Source organism: Panulirus ornatus, chromosome 50 (assembly GCF_036320965.1).
Source record: "Panulirus ornatus isolate Po-2019 chromosome 50, ASM3632096v1, whole genome shotgun sequence".
NCBI lineage: Eukaryota > Metazoa > Arthropoda > Malacostraca > Decapoda > Palinuridae > Panulirus > Panulirus ornatus.
The window spans coordinates 29,051,841-29,071,543 of NC_092273.1; the positions used below are offsets into that span (position 1 = coordinate 29,051,841).

The window sequence follows — 19,703 nt, forward strand, 5'->3', positions numbered from 1 at the left end:
GAGGATGTGTGGATCAGGTGTTTGCTTATGAATGTATGTGAGAAATACTTAGAAAAGCAAATGGATTTGTATGTAGCATTTATGGATCTGGAGAAGGCATATGATAGAGTTGATAGAGATGCTCTGTGGAAGATATTAAGAATATATGGTGTGGACGGCAAGTTGTTAGAAGCAGTGAAAAGTTTTTATCGAGGATGTAAGGCATGTGTACGTGTAGAAAGAGGGGAAAGTCATTGGTTCTCAGTGAATGTTGGCTTGCGGCAGGGGTGTGTGATGTCTCCGTGGTTGTTTAATTTGTTTATGGATGGGGTTGTTTGGGAGGTGAATGTAAGACTTTTGGAAAGAGGGGCAAGTATGCAGTGTGTTGTGGATGAGAGAGCTTGGGAAGTGAGTCAGTTGTTGTCTCCTGATGATGCAGCACTGGTGGCTGATTCGAGTGAGAAACTGCAGAAGCTGGTGACTGAGTTTGGTAAAAAATGGGAAAGAAGAAAGCTGAGGGTAAATGTGAATAAGTGCAAGGTTATTAGGTACAGTAGGGTAGAGGGACAAGTCAATTGGGAGGTAAGTTTGAATGGAGAAAAACTGGAGGAAGTGAAGTGTTTTAAGTATCTGGGAGTGGATTTGGCAGTGGATGGAACCATGGAAGTGGAAGTGAATCATAAGGTGGGTTATGGGGTGAAAGTTCTGGGAGTGTTGAAAAATGTGTGGAAGTCGAGAACGTTATCTTGGAAAGCGATGATGGGTATGTTTGAAGGAATAGTGGTTCCAACAATGTTATATGGTTGCGAGGCTTGGGCTATAGATAGAGTTGTGCGGAGGTGGGTGGATGTGCTGGATATGAGATGTTTGAGGACAATATGTGGTGTGAGGTGGTTTGATCGAGTAAGTAATGAAAGGGTAAGAGAGATGTATGGTAATAAAAAGAGTGTGGTTGAGAGAGCAGAAGAGGGTGTTTTGAAATAGTTTGGTCACATGGAGAGAATGAGTGAGGAAAGATTGTCAAAGAGGATATATGTGTCAGAGGTCGAGCGAACGGGAAGTGGGAGACGAAATTGGAGGTGGAAAGATGGAGTGAAAAAGATTTTGAGTGATCTGGGCCTGAGCATTCAGGAAGGTGATGGGCGTGCAAGGAATAGAGTGAATTGGAACGATGTGGTATACTGGGGTCGACGTGCTGTCATGTCATCAGGGCATGTGAAGCATCTTGGGTAAACCATGGAAAGTTCTGTAGGGCCTGGATGTGGAAAGGGAGCTGTGGTTTTGGTGCATTATATATGACAGCTAGAGACTGAGTGTGAATGAATGTGGCCTTTGTTTTTTTTCCTGGCGCTACCTCACCAGGTGGTGACAGGAATGAATGAGGGCAGTCAGTATGAATTATGTACTTGTGTATATATGTATATGTCTGTGTGTGTATATATATGTATACGTTGAGATGTATAAGTATGTATATGTGCGTGTGTAGACGTGTATGTATATACATGTGTATGTGGGTGAGAATGTGTGGGAAGTGTGAATTATGTGTATGTGTCTGTGTGTGTATATATATGTGTACATTGAGATGTATGGGCATGTATATTTGCGTGTGTGGACGTGTATGTATATACATGTGTATGGAGGTGGGTTGGGCCATTTCTTTCGTCTGTTTCCTTGCGCTACCTCGCAAACACGGGAGACAGTGACAAAGCAAAATGATAATAATAATAATAATAATAATAATAATAATATGTGGGTGGTTTGGGCCATTGTTTCGTCTGTTTCCTTGCGCTACCTCGCTAATGCGGGAGGCAGTGACAAAGTATATTATAAATAAATAAATGATATATATATGCGTGGGTGGACGTGTATGTATATACATGTGTGTGTGGGTGGGTTGGGCCATTTTTTCGTCTGTTTCTTTGTGCTACCTCTACTGTGGGAGACTGCGACGAAGTATAATAAGATATGAATATATATGTGTGTGTGTTTGTGTGTGTATATGAGTGGATTGGCCATTCTTTGTCTATTTTCTGGCGCTAACTCACTGATGTGGAAACAGTGATTAAGTATAACAAAAAAAATAATGAGTGGATATGTATTTCTTCGTCTGTTTCCTGGTACTGCCTCAGAGACTTGGGAAACAGCAATCAAGTATGAAAAAATAATGAAAGGTGAATTCATGAAGCCTGAGAAAAACTGTCATTTGTTACAAAGATTTTCATGGTACTCACATTGTTAATGTGTTTTTGTATACTGAATGTTTCACTGAGAAACACCCAAAGGTTCCTTCATAAGGATTTGGGAAATACCCCGTATGGATTTCCATTCTTTTTTTTCAGTTCTTCATTTGTGGAGTACAGAGGCTTGACCTTATGGGACAGCTGATGGGATGTTTTATGATGAAATCCATTCATGCATTATAATATCTGTTTTTGGTAGGTGCATTTTTTTTTATATTATTCACATATATTGGTATGAAGGCAGTGAAAACTAGTGTAGCCCATTTTACAGCAAAAGTATTTCAAAGGATTCCACGTTTGCTGTGTTTTTAGGAAACATGCAGCTAATTTTTTTTTTTTTTTTTTTTTGCCGCTGTCTCCCGTGTTTGCGAGGTAGCGCAAGGAAACAGACGAAAGAAATGGCCCAACCCACCCCCATACACATGTCTATACATACGTCCACACACGCAACTATACATACCTACACAGCTTTCCATGGTTTACCCCAAACGCTTCACATGCCTTGATTCAATCCACTGACAGCACGTCAAACCCGGTATACCACATCGCTCCAATTCACTCTATTCCTTGCCCTCCTTTCACCCTCCTGCATGTTCAGGCCCTGATCACACAAAATCTTTTTCACTCCATCTTTCCACCTCCAATTTGGTCTCCCTCTTCTCCTCGTTCCCTCCGACACATATATCCTCTTGGTCAATCTTTCCTCACTCATTCTCTCCATGTGCCCAAACCATTTCAAAACACCCTCTTCTGCTCTCTCAACCATGCTCTTTTTATTTCCACACATCTCTCTTACCCTTACGTTACTTACTCGATCAAACCACTTCACACCACACATTGTCCTCAAACATCTCATTTCCAGCACATCCATCCTCCTGCGCACAACTCTATCCATAGCCCACGCCTCTCAACCATACAACATTGTTGGAACCACTATTCCTTCAAACATACCCATTTTTGCTTTCCGAGATAATGTTCTCGACTTCCACACCTTCAAGGCTCCCAGAATTTTCGCCCCCTCCCCCACCCTATGATCCACTTCCGCTTCCATGGTTCCATCTGCTGCCAGATCCACTCCCAGATATCTAAAACACTTCACTTCCTCCAGTTTTTCTCCATTGAAACTCACCTCCCAATTTACTTGACCCTCAACCCTACTGTACCTAATAACCTTGCTCTTATTCACATTTACTCTTAACTTTCTTCTTTCACACACTTTACCAAACTCAGTCACCAGCTTCTGCAGTTTCTCACATGAATCAGGCACCAGCGCTGTATCATCAGCGAATAACAACTGACTCACTTCCCAAGCTCTCTCATCCCCAACAGACTTCATACTTGCCCCTCTTTCCAAAACTCTTGCATTCACCTCCCTAACAACCCCATCCATAAGCAAATTAAACAACCATGGAGACATCACACACCCCTGCCGCAAACCTACATTCACTGAGAACCAATCACTTTCCTCTCTTCCTACACGTACACATGCCTTACATCCTCGATAAAAACTTTAACACTGCTTCTAACAACTTGCCTTCCACACCATATATTCTTAATACCTTCCACACAGCATCTCTATCAACGCTATCATATGCCTTCTCCAGATCCATAAATGCTACATACAAATCCATTTGCTTTTCTAAGTATTTCTCATACATTCTTCAAAGCAAACACCTGATCCACACATCCTCTACCACTTCTGAAACCACACTGCTCTTCCCCAATCTGATGCTCTGTACATGCCTTCACCCTCTCAATCAATATCCTCCCATATAATTTACCAGGAATACTCAACAAACTTATACCCCTGTAATTTGAGCACTCACTCTTATCCCCTTTGCCTTTGTACAATGGCACTATGCACGCATTCCGCCAATCCTCAGGCACCTCACCATGAGTCATACATACATTAAATAACCTTACCAACCAGTCAACAATACAGTCACCCCCTTTTTTAATAAATTCCACTGCAATACCATCCAAACCTGCTGCCTTGCCGGCTTTCATCTTCCGCAAAGCTTTTACTACCTCTTCTCTGTTTACCAAATCATTTTCCCTAACCCTCTCACTTTGCACACCACCTCGACCAAAACACCCTATTTCTGCCACTCTATCATCAAACACATTCAACAAACCTTCAAAATACTCACTCCATCTCCTTCTCACATCACCACTACTTGTTATCACCTCCCCATTTGCGCCCTTCACTGAAGTTCCCATTTGCTCCCTTGTCTTACGCACTTTATTTACCTCCTTCCAGAACATCTTTTTATTCTCCCTAAAATTTAATGATACTCTCTCACCCCAACTCTCATTTGCCCTTTTTTTCACCTCTTGCACCTTTCTCTTGACCTCCTGTCTCTTTCTTTTATACATCTCCCACTCAATTTCATTTTTCCCCTGCAAAAATCGTCCAAATGCCTCTCTCTTCTCTTTCACTAATACTCTTACTTCTTCATCCCACCACTCACTACCCTTTCTAATCAACCCACCTCCCACTCTTCTCATGCCACAAGCATCTTTTGTGCAATCCATCACTGATTCCCTAAATACATCCCATTCCTCCCCCACTCCCCTTACTTCCATTGTTCTCACCTTTTTCCATTCTGTACTCAGTCTCTCCTGGTACTTCCTCACACAAGTCTCCTTCCCAAGCTCACTTACTCTCACCACCCTCTTCACCCCAACATTCACTCTTCTTTTCTGAAAACCCATACAAATCTTCACCTTAGCCTCCACAAGATAATGATCAGACATCCCTCCAGTTGCACCTCTCAGCACATTAACATCCAAAAGTCTCTCTTTCGCGCGCCTGTCAATTAACACGTAATCCAATAACGCTCTCTGGCCATCTCTCCTACTTACATAAGTATACTTATGTATATAATATGGGTAAAACTGAAAGTTGATGGAGAGAGGTGGGTGATTATTGGTGCATATGCACCTGGGCATGAGAAGAAAGATCATGAGAGGCAAGTGTTTTGGGAGCAGCTAAATGAGTGTGTTAGCGGTTTTGATGCACGAGACCGGGTTATAGTGATGGGTGATTTGAATGCAAAGGTGAGTAATGTGGCAGTTGAGGGAATAATTGGTATGCATGGGGTGTTCAGTGTTGTAAATGGAAATGGTGAAGAGCTTGTAGATTTATGTGCTGAAAAAGGACTGATGATTGGGAATACCTGGTTTAAAAAGCGAGATATACATAAGTATACTTATGTAAGTAGGAGAGATGGCCAGAGAGCGTTATTGGATTACGTGTTAATTGACAGGCGCGCGAAAGAGAGACTTTTGGATGTTAATGTGCTGAGAGGTGCAACTGGAGGGATGTCTGATCATTATCTTGTGGAGGCTAAGGTGAAGATTAGTATGGGTTTTCAGAAAAGAGGAGTGAATGTTGGGGTGAAGAAGGTGGTGAGAGTAAGTGAGCTTGGGAAGGAGACCTGTGTGGGGAAGTACCAGGAGAGACTGTGTACAGAATGGAAAAAGGTGAGAACAATGGAAGTAAGGGGAGTGGGGGAGGAATGGGATGTATTTAGGGAATCAGTGATGGATTGCGCAAAAGATGCTTGTGGCATGAGAAGAGTGGGAGGTGGGCTGTTTAGAAAGGGTAGTGAGTGGTGGGATGAAGAAGTAAGAGTATTAGTGAAAGAGAAGAGAGAGGCATTTGGACGATTTTTGCAGGGAAAAAATGCAATTGAGTGGGAGAAGTATAAAAGAAAGAGACAGGAGGTCAAGAGAAAGGTGCAAGAGGTGAAAAAAAGGGCAAATGAGAGTTGGGGTGAGAGACTATCAGTAAATTTTAGGGAGAATAAAAAGATGTTCTGGAAGGAGGTAAATAGGGTGCGTAAGACGAGGGAGCAAATGGGAACTTCAGTGAAGGGCGCAAATGGGGAGGTGATAACAAGTAGCGGTGATGTGAGAAGGAGATGGAATGAGTATTTTGAAGGTTTGTTGAATGTGTCTGATGACAGAGTGGCAGATATAGGGTGTTTTGGTCGAGGTGGTGTGCAAAGTGAGAGGGTTAGGGAAAATGATTTGGTAAACAGAGAAGAGGTAGTAAAAGCTTTGCGGAAGATGAAAGCCGGCAAGGCAGCAGGTTTGGATGGTATTGCAGTGGAATTTATTAAAAAAGGGGGTGACTGTATTGTTGACTGGTTGGTAAGGTTATTTAATGTATGTATGACTCATGGTGAGGTGCCTGAGGATTGGCGGAATGCGTGCATAGTGCCATTGTACAAAGGCAAAGGGGATAAGAGTGAGTGCTCAAATTACAGAGGTATAAGTTTGTTGAGTATTCCTGGTAAATTATATGGGAGGGTATTGATCGAGAGGGTGAAGGCATGTACAGAGCATCAGATTGGGGAAGAGCAGTGCGGTTTCAGAAGTGGTAGAGGATGTGTGGATCAGGTGTTTGCTTTGAAGAATGTATGTGAGAAATACTTAGAAAAGCAAATGGATTTGTATGTAGCATTTATGGATCTGGAGAAGGCATATGATAGAGTTGATAGAGATGCTCTGTGGAAGGTAATAAGAATATATGGTGTGGGAGGCAAGTTGTTAGAAGCAGTGAAAAGTTTTTATCGAGGATGTAAGGCATGTGTACGTGTAGGAAGAGAGGAAAGTGATTGGTTCTCAGTGAATGTAGGTTTGCGGCAGGGGTGTGTGATGTCTCCATGGTTGTTTAATTTGTTTATGGATGGGGTTGTTAGGGAGGTAAATGCAAGAGTCCTGGAAAGAGGGGCAAGTATGAAGTCTGTTGGGGATGAGAGAGCTTGGGAAGTGAGTCAGTTGTTGTTCGCTGATGATACAGCGCTGGTGGCTGATTCATGTGAGAAACTGCAGAAGCTGGTGACTGAGTTTGGTAAAGTGTGTGGAAGAAGAAAGTTGAGAGTAAATGTGAATAAGAGCAAGGTTATTAGGTACAGTAGGGGTGAGGGTCAAGTCAATTGGGAGGTGAGTTTGAATGGAGAAAAACTGGAGGAAGTGAAGTGTTTTAGATATCTGGGAGTGGATCTGTCAGCGGATGGAACCATGGAAGCGGAAGTGGATCATAGGGTGGGGGAGGGGGCGAAAATTTTGGGAGCCTTGAAAAATGTGTGGAAGTCGAGAACATTATCTCGGAAAGCGAAAATGGGTATGTTTGAGGGAATAGTGGTTCCAACAATGTTGTATGGTTGCGAGGCGTGGGCTATGGATAGAGATGTGCGCAGGAGGATGGATGTGCTGGAAATGAGATGTTTGAGGACAATGTGTGGTGTGAGGTGGTTTGATCGAGTAAGTAACGTAAGGGTAAGAGAGATGTGTGGAAATAAAAAGAGCGTGGTTGAGAGAGCAGAAGAGGGTGTTTTGGAATGGTTTGGGCACATGGAGAGAATGAGTGAGGAGAGATTGACCAAGAGGATATATGTGTCGGAGGTGGAGGGAACGAGGAGAAGAGGGAGACCAAATTGGAGGTGGAAAGATGGAGTGAAAAAGATTTTGTGTGATCGGGGCCTGAACATGCAGGAGGGTGAAAGGAGGGCAAGGAATAGAGTGAATTGGAGTCATGTGGTATACAGGGGTTGACGTGCTGTCAGTGGATTGAATCAAGGCATGTGAAGCGTCTGGGGTAAAGCATGGAAAGCTGTGTAGGTATGTATATTTGCGTGTGTGGACGTGTGTATGTACATGTGTATGGGGGGGGGGGGGGGTTGGGCCATTTCTTTCGTCTGTTTCCTTGCGCTACCTCGCAGGCGCGGGAGACAGCGACAAAGTATAAAAAAAAAAAAAAAAAAAAAAAAAATGTATATCTCGCTTTTTAAACCAGGTATTCCCAATCATCAGTACTTTTTTAGCACATAAATCTACAAGCTCTTCACCATTTCCATTTACAACACTGAACACCCCATGTATACCAATTATTCCCTCAACTGCCACATTACTCACCTTTGCATTCAAATCACCCATCACTATAACCCAGTCTCGTGCATCAAAACCACTAACACACTCATTCAGCTGCTCCCAAAACACTTGCCTCTCATGATCTTTCTTCTCATGCCCAGGTGCATATGCACCAATAATCACCCATCTCTCTCCATCAACTTTCAGTTTTACCCATATTAATCGAGAATTTACTTTCTTACATTCTATCACATACTCCCGCAACTCCTGTTTCAGGAGTACTGCTACTCCTTCCCTTGCTCTTGTCCTCTCACTAACCCCTTACTTTACTCCCAAGACATATGTTTTTGTTGGTTTAATTAAAGGTAAGGAGAATGGAGTAGGTACAGGGGAAAATCATTCCAAATAAAGAAGTAAGATTGGTTGTTATGTGGCTGTAAAATGGAAAAGCAGAAGTATGGATTGAGTAAAGAGTAGTGGTGAAATGAGAATTGAATGGTTCTGGGAAACTGGTGCATTGGGGGAGTGGGGGACAAGGGCCCAGTAATTTGGAGGCCACTTAAGATGAGAAAATCCAATGACATAAGGGCCCAGAAATTGAGAGGATACAACTATCTGTCCATCCATGTCTCGCCCATTATCTCTGGGAACTCTCATTAATGGATTGGCCATGGCAAAAGAGTCTCTATGGATTATCCCAGGCTTAAAACCTTAGGTGGGCCTGAAAAGAAAGGGTCCAACTTTATTAGAATTATCCCAAGGTTTGTAGTTTTGGGAGGGTCCTGAAAATGAGGATTATCTTTTCATGAATTATCACTGCTTTTGATGATTTTCAGTCTTGGAAGGATTTGCTAATGGTGGGGTAGGGTGTCTCAGGAGTATTTTAACCCTAGGCCCATAGTTTCTTAATACACCATGGATTTGACTACAGAGAACATTTCACTTCCAAATAAATGAAAGGAAGATGATGATAAGAATTTCAGGAATATATGTAGAACTGCGAAGTGTGTTAAGATCTGAATGTTCACGAAGAGAGAATGACTGAACCCCTTATAAATGTCAAGCAAAGAGTACTTAGCATAGAAAAATGTTGTATTGATCCATTTTACATCAAAGCTTTAGAGAAGTGAGAGGAAAGTATCCTCCTTTTGTGTTTAGAGTAAGTATGACCTTGTAAGAAGTTAATCGTTTTTTCATGCTCAAGGAAGATTTTAAATGTTGTTTAGAGCTTGAATAGAGGAATGATCATGCACTTGAAAGTAAATGATGGCACCAGTAGTTCGGTATTCTTGATATATGTGAGCATGAAAGGATTGTGTGATTTTTTTCATTTTTATATTCTTATGGATGAGGCAGCATGTGCTGTTAAAGAGAGATGAGAATGTATACTAAGCGCAGGTGAACCATCATGGAACAGAGTGGAAATTACCATAGTTATATCAATGGTTCTGTATTTTTCATCTGTATCAGAGCACTTGGATGGAACTGTATTTGCTTTGTTGACGTACATAGGATATTGAAATGGTAAGAGTAAGGTTCTAGTGTTCAAAAGGGATGGCTAGTTTCTTTATAGTAACAACTTGAATAAGGAAGTTTTGGAAGTTGTAAATGTGATCTTATATTTCTGGGTTAAATGATCAGGAAGTAGTAAAACATATGATGAATAGTAAAATAAGCCAAGGAAGAGATTTAGAGGAGAGAGAACCTTGATGAATGATGTGAAGGAAAATTGCACAATATATAAGAGGGATCTTGTTTTGTTACGTAAGAACTGGTTTGAATTAACAGTAACAGTGAATGAGTACTCTTCATGGTATAATAAGAACGATAAAATAATTAGAATAAAGAATGACTGAAGACTATGGTTTTAGGGATTAGCAAGATAAAGACTATGATGTTAGGGATTAGCAAGATAAACACTTGAGATGGTGTGGTCATGGGAAATCCATTGCTGATGAGTATTTTGCTAATATTTGCAAAATCACAGGGAGACCATTGTATGCTTGAGGAATTGATGTGTATGTTGTCGAGGCTTTCTTTGATGAACCAAGTGTAAACCAAAATGATTGTAATTTTCTTTTCAGATGTATATTACTGGTGTGAAAGAAGAAAGTTAAGAGTAAATGTGAATAAGAGCAAGGTTATTAGGTACAGTAGGGTTGAGGGTCAAGTCAATTGGGAGGTGAGTTTGAATGGAGAAAAACTGGAGGAAGTGAAGTGTTTTAGATATCTGGGAGTGGATCTGGCAGCGGATGGAACCATGGAAGCGGAAGTGGATCATAGGGTGGGGGAGGGGGCGAAAATTCTGGGAGCCTTGAAGAATGTGTGGAAGTCGAGAACATTATCTCAGAAAGCAAAAATGGGTATGTTTGAAGGAATAGTGGTTCCAACAATGTTGTATGGTTGCGAGGCGTGGGCTATGGATAGAGTGGTGCGCAGGAGGATGGATGTGCTGGAAATGAGATGTTTGAGGACAATGTGTGGTGTGAGGTGGTTTGATCGAGTGAGTAACGTAAGGGTAAGAGAGATGTGTGGAAATAAAAAGAGCGTGGTTGAGAGAGCAGAAGAGGGTGTTTTGAAATGGTTTGGGCACATGGAGAGAATGAGTGAGGAAAGATTGAGCAAGAGGATATATGTGGCGGAGGTGGAGGGAACGAGGAGAAGAGGGAGACCAAATTGGAGGTGGAAAGATGGAGTGAAGAACATTTTGTGTGATCGGGGCCTGAACATGCAGGAGGGTGAAAGGAGGGCAAGGAATAGAGTGAATTGGAGCGATGTGGTATACCGGGGTTGACGTGCTGTCGGTGGATTGAATCAGGGCATGTGAAGCGTCTGGGGTAAACCATGGAAAGCTGTGTAGGTATGTATATTTGCGTGTGTGGACGTGTGTATATGCATGTGTGTGGGGGTGGGTTGGGCCATTTCTTTCGTCTGTTTCCTTGCGCTACCTCGCAAACGTGGGAGACTGCGACAAAGCAAAAAAAAAAAAAAAAATACTGGTGTGGACTTTCTTTTGAATCATTGCATACTTGAGTATTAAGGAAAATTAGTGATGGGTGGCGAGGAGTTAGTTAAGGATGTAAGGTTATAGTGAGAGAATTTTTGAGTGCTGCTAATATTCAGGATGAGGATACCATAGGAATGATTATTGATAGATTTGCAGAGGATGTGTACCTTGTATGATAATGTAAGTGTGAAGAGATGTAAATGCCACCAAATGAGTGAGCTTACTGTTTAAGGGGAATACTCATGAAATGTTGTGTTCACAAGGAATATTGTACACTGTCATATCAGATGTAGGTTGAGGATTTTGCAAGTGAGCTATCAGGCTGTATGCATGTATTCTACCACATCAACTGGAATGATGTTAAAAAGGTAGCACAAGTTAAGGTTCAGCAGTACTCTGAATTGCTTTTCTCGTCAAGCTTTTATTTGTATTTGCTTATTATGTTAAGATTATTCAAAGTAATACTGATAATTCAATTTGCAATAGAAATAATGGATATATTAACTTCATATTTTTACCAATAGTATCCTGATATTACTCTTGACTATCTTACGTTATTTTGTGGCAATAAGTATTGGGCTTTTATTTCCAAAATCCTTAAGTGATCCTTGTTCTGTATACATATACGTCGGGATAGGTGTAGTTTGTAGTAGCTCATTTTTATGAAATGAATGTACTTCTGTTATCGTAATTAAATTTGTAACATTTCCTTTTTCAGATATACATTACTAGTTGGGAAACCTCCTTTTGAAACACAGACTTTAAAAGATACATACATGAGGATTAAGAAAAATGAATACCATATACCATCAAGGATTGGTCCTCTTGCTCGCTCACTCATCCAGAGATTGCTTCAGGGGGATCCAACACGTAGACCAAACGTTGATTTGATTCTCGCTGATGATTTTATGACAATGGGTGAGTTTTGAACAGTAACAACTGAAATTTAAAGGATTGATGTGTTTTGATAACATTCCCAGTTTTTCCTGTGAGGTTGTGGTGAGGATGGTAAGCACTGGTTACAATACTTTATACATGACATCTAGAGAGTGGATGTTTGCAGTTAAAGCTGTTGTTCATTTTATTCCTGATGCTACTCTGCTAAGGCAGCAGAAGCAATTATGTATAGAGAAAATAGAAAGAAAATGTCAGTTTTACTATTCTTGACAAACTATAGAGATTTGTACCTTAAGACTTGGTACATTGGGTGGGGTATAAACCATATTAAGGAGGGACTTAAATTTCTTTGGTTGATTGGCAGAGAAAATTATTTGTTTGGAAATTCAGGATCTATGAAGGAGGATATCAGGGAATTTTTACGAACTGGAAAAATATGAATATTTGGAAAACATGCTGTTACACAACACAGGATAATGCTAACGCTATCTTAAAGTCATGGGATTAAATCGAACACCAGCATTAAAACTACTTATGATAAAAGACTACAAGACTATAAGGTACAAAACAACAAACAAATGGATCAGGCACAAATCATTTACTTTAACACTGAACATGTGTTTAACGTTCCAGGTAAGATTTCAAACCAGGAGATCTCTTTCCTTTGTGACAATTTATCTTTGATAACCTGATTCAAGATACACTTATGGTTAGACACTTATATGACAAGTTACAACACTTTATGACAATTGAAACAAAATAACAGAGGCAGTTCAATGCCGTAGAATTTACACTGCGCACTTCACTCGGGTTACGGACTTTGGGGCAGAGGGAAAACCACTTACCTCACTGGGCTAGAGAGGAATCGAGGCTCTGAGGTTTTTGAAACACAGGTTTTTATTACAAGTAAGAACGATTTGCGTCCGCCCTGTTACCCAATAGTACCGCCCTTGATTGGCTATGGGCTTAAGGTCCAGTTGTGATTAGAGGAGGGTGGATTCTAAGTGCCACTCCTACATTGGCTGCAGGGCCTCAGGTTCGGTGGTGATTGGAGGAGGGGCTATCCGTGAAACTGCTGGTTGGCCGTAGGATCCTACGTCGGTCCCACATCTTGCCTAAGGCTCAACCTCCTCTGGTCCTGACAGCAAGGACAGTGGACAGTGTACAGGAGACCATATGCTGTAGGCTGACCTCTCAACTTGATACACACACACACACACACACACACACACACACACACACACACACACACACACACACACCCACCCACCCACCCACACACCCATCAGCCTGGTGCCTCAGATGAAAGGTCCAATTGTTGTGGTTAACTGGCCCCACAGCCATTTGGAAATTTCAGAGGTGTGGGAACACAGCAGGCCTAATGGTCCTGCTCTCCCCTTGGTCCTCCTGCCCTAAAATATCACTTACACCATAACCATAAAGACACACACACATACATATATACCCGAACATGTGGCCACACACACACATTCGTAACAATACAAAGATAATTATCAGTATCATAGAGCCTCGCTATAACTGCTTGCCAGTTTAGTGATGAACTTGCTTGTGATTTGCTATTTATAGCTTGATTGAAAAGCTTTCTTGTATGTGGATCATAGGGTGGGGGAGGGGGCGAAAATTTTGGGAGCCTTGAAAAATGTGTGGAAGTCGAGAACATTATCTCGGAAAGCAAAAATGGGTATGTTTGAAGGAATAGTGGTTCCAACAATGCTGTATGGTTGCGAGGCGTGGGCTATGGATAGAGTTGTGCGCAGGAGGATGGATGTGCTGGAAATGAGATGTTTGAGGACAATGTGTGGTGTGAGGTGGTTTGATCGAGTAAGTAACGTAAGGGTAAGAGAGATGTGTGGAAATAAAAAGAGCGTGGTTGAGAGAGCAGAAGAGGGTGTTTTGAAATGGTTTGGGCACATGGAGAGAATGAGTGAGGAAAGATTGACCAAGAGGATATATGTGTTGGAGGTGGAGGGAACGAGGAGTAGAGGGAGACCAAATTGGAGGTGGAAAGATGGAGTGAAAAAGATTTTGTGTGATCGGGGCCTGAACATGCAGGAGGGTGAAAGGAGGGCAAGGAATAGAGTGAATTGGAGCGATGTGGTATACAGGGGTTGACGTGCTGTCAGTGGATTGAATCAGGGCATGTGAAGCGTCTGGGGTAAACCATGGAAAGCTGTGTAGGTATGTATATTTGCGTGTGTGGATGTGTGTATGTACATGTGTATGGGGGGGGGGGGGTTGGGCCATTTCTTTCGTCTGTTTCCTTGCGCTACCTCGCAAACGCGGGAGACAGCGACAAAGTATAAAAAAAAAAAAAAAAAAAAATTATTTTTTATTATACTTTGTCACTGTCTCCTGCGTTTGCAAAGTAGTGTAAGGAAACAGATGAAAGAATGGCCCAACCCACCCACATACACATGTATATACATACATGTCCACACATGCACATATACATACGTATACATTTCAACGTATAAATATATTTACACATACACAGATATATACATATATACACATGTACATGATTAATACTTGCTGCCTTTATTCATTCCCGTTGCCACCCTGCCACATGAAATGGCAACCCCCTCCCCTCGCATGCGCGCGAGGTAGTGCTAGGAAAAGACACAAATGCTACATTCGTTCACACTCAGTCTCTAGCTGTCATGTATAATGCACAGAAACCACAGTTCCCTTTCCACATCCAGGCCCCACAAAACTTTCCATGGTTTACCCTAGACGCTTCACATGCCCTGGTTCAATCCATTGACAGCACGTCGACCCTGGTATACCACATCTTTTCAATTCACTCTATTCCTTGCACACCTTTCACCCTCCTGCATGTTCAGGCCCCGATTGCTCAAAGTCTTTTTCTCTTCATCCTTCCACCTCCAATCTGGTCTCCCACTTCTCCTCGTTCCCTCCACCTCTGACGCATATATCCTCTTTTTCAATCTTTCCTCACTCATTCTCTCCATGTGACCAAACCACTTTAATACATGCTCTTCTACTCTCAACCACACTCCTTTTAATTACTACACATCTCTCTCTCCCTTTCATAACTTACTTGATCAAACCCCCTCACACCACATATTGTCCTCAAAAGTCTCATTTCCAACATATCCACCCTCCTCTGCACAACCCTATCTATAGCCCACACCTCGCAACCATATAACATTGTTGGAACGACTATTCCTTCAAACATACCTATTTTTGCTTTCCGAGATAATGTTCCCGCCTTCCACCCATTCTTCAACGCTCCCAGACCTTTCACCCCCTCCCCCACCCTGTGACTCGCTTCCACTTCCATAGTTCCATCCTCTGCCAAATCCACTCCCATATATCTAAAACACTTCACTTCCTCCAATTTTTCTCCATTTGAACTTACCTCCCAATTGACTTGTCCCTCAACCCTACTGTACCTAATAACCATGCTCTTATTCACTTTTACTCTCAGCTTTCTTCTTTCACTCACTTTACCAAACTCAGTCACCAGCTTCTGCAGTTTCTCACCCGAATCAGCCATCAGTGCTGTATCATCAGCGAAGAACAACTGACTCGCTTCCCAACAGCCTGCATACTTGCCCCTCTCTCCAAAACTTGCATTCACCTCCCCAACACCCCATCCATAAACAAATTAAACAATCATGGAGATATCAAGTACCCCTGCCGCAAACTGATATTCACTGGGAACCAATCACTTAACTCTCTTCCTACTCGTACACATGCCTTACATCCTCGATAAAAACTTTTCACTGCTTCTAACAACTTCCGTCCCACACCATATACTCTTAATACCTTCCACAGAGCATCTCTATCAACTCTATGATATGCCTTCTACAGGTCCATAAATGCTACAGACAAATCCATTTGTTTTTCTAAGTATGTCTCACATAGACTTTTCAAAACAAATGCCTGATCTACACATCCTCGATAAAAACTTTTCACTGCTTCTAGCAACTTACCTTCCACACCATATATTCTTGATACCTTCCACAGAGCATCTTTATCAATTCTATCATATGCTTTCTCCAGGTTCATAAATGCTATATACAAATCCATTTGTTTTTCCAAGTATTTCTCACATACATTCTTCAAAGCAAACACCTGATCCACACATCCTCTACCACTTCTGAAACCACACTGCTCTTCCCCAATCTGATGCTCTGTGCACGCCTTGACTCTCGATCAATACCCTCCCATATAATTTTCCAGGAATACTCAACAGACTTATACCTCTGTAATTTGAACACTCACCTATTTCCCCTTTGCCTTTGTACAATGGCATTATGCATGCATTCCGCCAATCCTCAGGCACTTCACCATGAGCCATACATACATTGAATATGCTCACCAACCAGTCAACAACACAGTCACCCCATTTTTTAATGAATTTTACTGCAGTGCCATCCAAACCTGCTGCTTTGCTGGCTTTCATCTTCCTCAAAGCTTTCACTACCCCCTCTTTGTTTACCAAACCATTCTCCCTGACCCTCTCACTTCGTTTACCACCTCAACCAAAACACCCTATATCTGCCACTCTATCATGTAACACATTCAACATACCCTCAAAATACTCACTCCATCTCCTTCTCACATCACCACCACTTGTTATTACCTCCCTATTAGCCCCTTTCACTGATGTTCCCATTTGTTCACTTGTCTTACGCGCTTTATTTACCACCTTCCAGAACGTCTTTTAATTCTCCCTAAGATTCAGTGATACTTTCATTTGTATGTATCTATTTGCAAACCTTTATGTGTAATTCTTAGGTAACCAGCTTCAGCTTCATATAACATGAATGTTGTTCCAGATGTCGTTATTGGAAAAATGCATCTGTATGTTGATTTGTAGTTTAGTTTAAATGAAATAAAAGACAAAATGCAAATTATATCTAGTTCTGTTTCTGATTTTAAAGTTAGACTGTATGCTGGTGAAAGTGTGGCTGTTGGTGCACACAGTATTAGATTTCCTCACACAGAAAGTGTATAGCTGTACTAAAACAAACAGTTGTAATCAAGTGAATTTCAGTGAAAGGCTTCTGGAGAAGTACAAACAGGCAACCACTGGTTATAACAATAAACTCTCTATCCATGACTGAATATGTGTGGACAAACAAACATTAGAACCTCTTTTGATTTAGTTCCCAATTTGGTCTCCTGCTTCTCCTTGTTCCCTCCACCTCTGACAAATATATCCCCTTTGTCAAACTTTCCTTACTCATTCTCTCCGTATGCCTAAACCATTTCAACACACCATCTTCTACTTTCAGCCACACTATTTTTATTTCCACACATCTCTCTTACTCTTTCATTACATATTCGATCAAACCACATCACACCACATATTGTCCTCAAACATTTCAGTTCCAAGACACCCACCCTCCTCCTTACAACCCTATATATAGCCCATGCTTTGCAATCATTTAACATTGTTGGAACTACTATTCCCTCAAACATACCAATTTTTGCTCTCCGACATATGTTCTCTCCTTCCACATATTCTTCATCACTCCCAGAACCTTTCCCCCTCCCCCAGCCTATGATTTGATTATTTTTGATATATTTTTTGAAGGTTTGTTGAATGTGTTTGATGATAGAGTGGCAGATATAGGGTGTTTTGGTCGAGGTGGTGTGCAAAGTGAGAGGGTTAGGGAAAATGATTTGGTAAACAGAGAAGAGGTAGTAAAAGCTTTGCGGAAGATGAAAGCCGGCAAGGCAGCAGGTATGGATGGTATTGCAGTGGAATTTATTAAAAAAGGGGGTGACTGTATTATTGACTGGTTGGTAAGGTTATTTAATGTATGTATGACTCATGGTGAGGTGCCTGAGGATTGGCAGAATGCGTGCACAGTGCCATTGTACAAAGGCAAAGGGGATAAGAGTGAGTGCTCAAATTACAGAGGTATAAGTTTGTTGAGTATTCCTGGTAAATTATATGGGAGGGTATTGATTGAGAGGGTGAAGGCATGTACAGAGCATCAGATTGGGGAAGAGCAGTGTGGTTTCAGAAGTGGTAGAGGATGTGTGGATCAGGTGTTTGCTTTGAAGAATGTATGTGAGAAATACTTAGAAAAGCAAATGGATTTGTATGTAGCATTTATGGATCTGGAGAAGGCATATGATAGAGTTGATAGAGATGCTGTGTGGAAGGTATTAAGAATATATGGTGTGGGAGGCAAGTTGTTAGAAGCTGTGAAAAGTTTTTATCGAGGATGTAAGGCGTGTGTACGTGTAGGAAGAGAAGAAAGTGATTGGTTCTCAGTGAATGTAGGTTTGTGGCAGGGGTGTGTGATGTCTCCATGGTTGTTTAATTTGTTTATGGATGGGGTTGTTAGTGAGGTGAATGTAAGAGTTTTGGAAAGAGGGGCAAGTATGAAGTCTGTTGGGGATGAGAGAGCTTGGGAAGTGAGTCAGTTGTTGTTCGCTGATGATACAGCGCTGGTGGCTGATTCATGTGAGAAACTGCAGAAGCTGGTGACTGAGTTTGGTAAAGTGTGTGAAAGAAGAAAGTTAAGAGTAAATGTGAATAAGAGCAAGGTTATTAGGTACAGTAGGGTTGAGGGTCAAGTCATTTGGGAGGTAAGTTTGAATGGAGAAAAACTGGAGGAAGTAAAGTGTTTTAGATATCTGGGAGTGGATCTGGCAGTGGATGGAACCATGGAAGCGGAAGTGGATCATAGGGTGGGGGAGGGGGCGAAAATTCTGGGAGCCTTGAAGAATGTGTGGAAGTCGAGAACATTATCTCGGAAAACAAAAATGGGTATGTTTGAAGGAATAGTGGTTCCAACAATGTTGTATGGTTGCGATTCGTGGGCTATGGATAGAGTTGTGTGCAGGAGGATGGATGTGCTGGAAATGAGATGTTTGAGGACAATGTGTGGTGTGAGGTGGTTTGATCGAGTAAGTAACGTAAGGGTAAGAGAGATGTGTGGAAATAAAAAGAGCGTGGTTGAGAGAGCAGAAGAGGGTGTTTTGAAATGGTTTGGGCACATGGAGAGAATGAGTGAGGAAAGATTGACCAAGAGGATATATGTGTCGGAGGTGGAGGGAAGGAGGAGAAGTGGGAGACCAAATTGGAGGTGGAAAGATGGAGTGAAAAAGATTTTGTGTGATCGGGGCCTGAACATGCAGGAGGGTGAAAGGAGGGCAAGGAATAGAGTGAATTGGATCGATGTGGTATACCGGGGTTGACGTGTTGTCAGTGGGTTGAATCAGGGCATGTGAAGCGTCTGGGGTAAACCATGGAAAGCTGTGTAGGTATGTATATTTGCGTGTGTGGACGTATGTATATACATGTGTATGGGGGTGGGTTGGGCCATTTCTTTCGTCTGTTTCCTTGCGCTACCTCGCAAATGCGGGAGACAGCGGCAAAGCAAGAATTTTTTGATAGTCTGGTAATAATATGCCTTTGTATTGCATTTGACCTGGGTAGCCAACAAATAACCTTTAGTGTAATTAGCAGCTTTTCAGATACTCTGTTGTTCTAGAGGATATACTTTCACATGAGTTCCATATTTCAGTCCAGTATGCCATTTTTCTTGCAGATTATCTTTAAATATTTACTGCATGCCAGTAATTGGGAAGTATGTAATAGACTGAAAAGAGTCCCTTTCCAAATAACTTACTGGCTTTTTGTCTTAGCAAAGTAGTGTCAAGAACAAACTAACAATGGCCTTATTTGC

The 19,703-nt window shown here is 41.7% G+C and overlaps 1 protein-coding gene across 1 annotated transcript in view; it reads left to right on the plus strand.

Moving 5' to 3' along the window:
* Nucleotides 1-19,703, plus strand: part of polo (Serine/threonine-protein kinase polo) — a 387,126-nt gene that overhangs the window by 37,741 nt on the left and 329,682 nt on the right. The window contains exon 5 of the mRNA XM_071691591.1: nucleotides 11,825-12,024. Coding sequence (XP_071547692.1) covers nucleotides 11,825-12,024 — 200 coding nt within the window. The remainder of the gene's footprint in view (nucleotides 1-11,824; nucleotides 12,025-19,703) is intronic.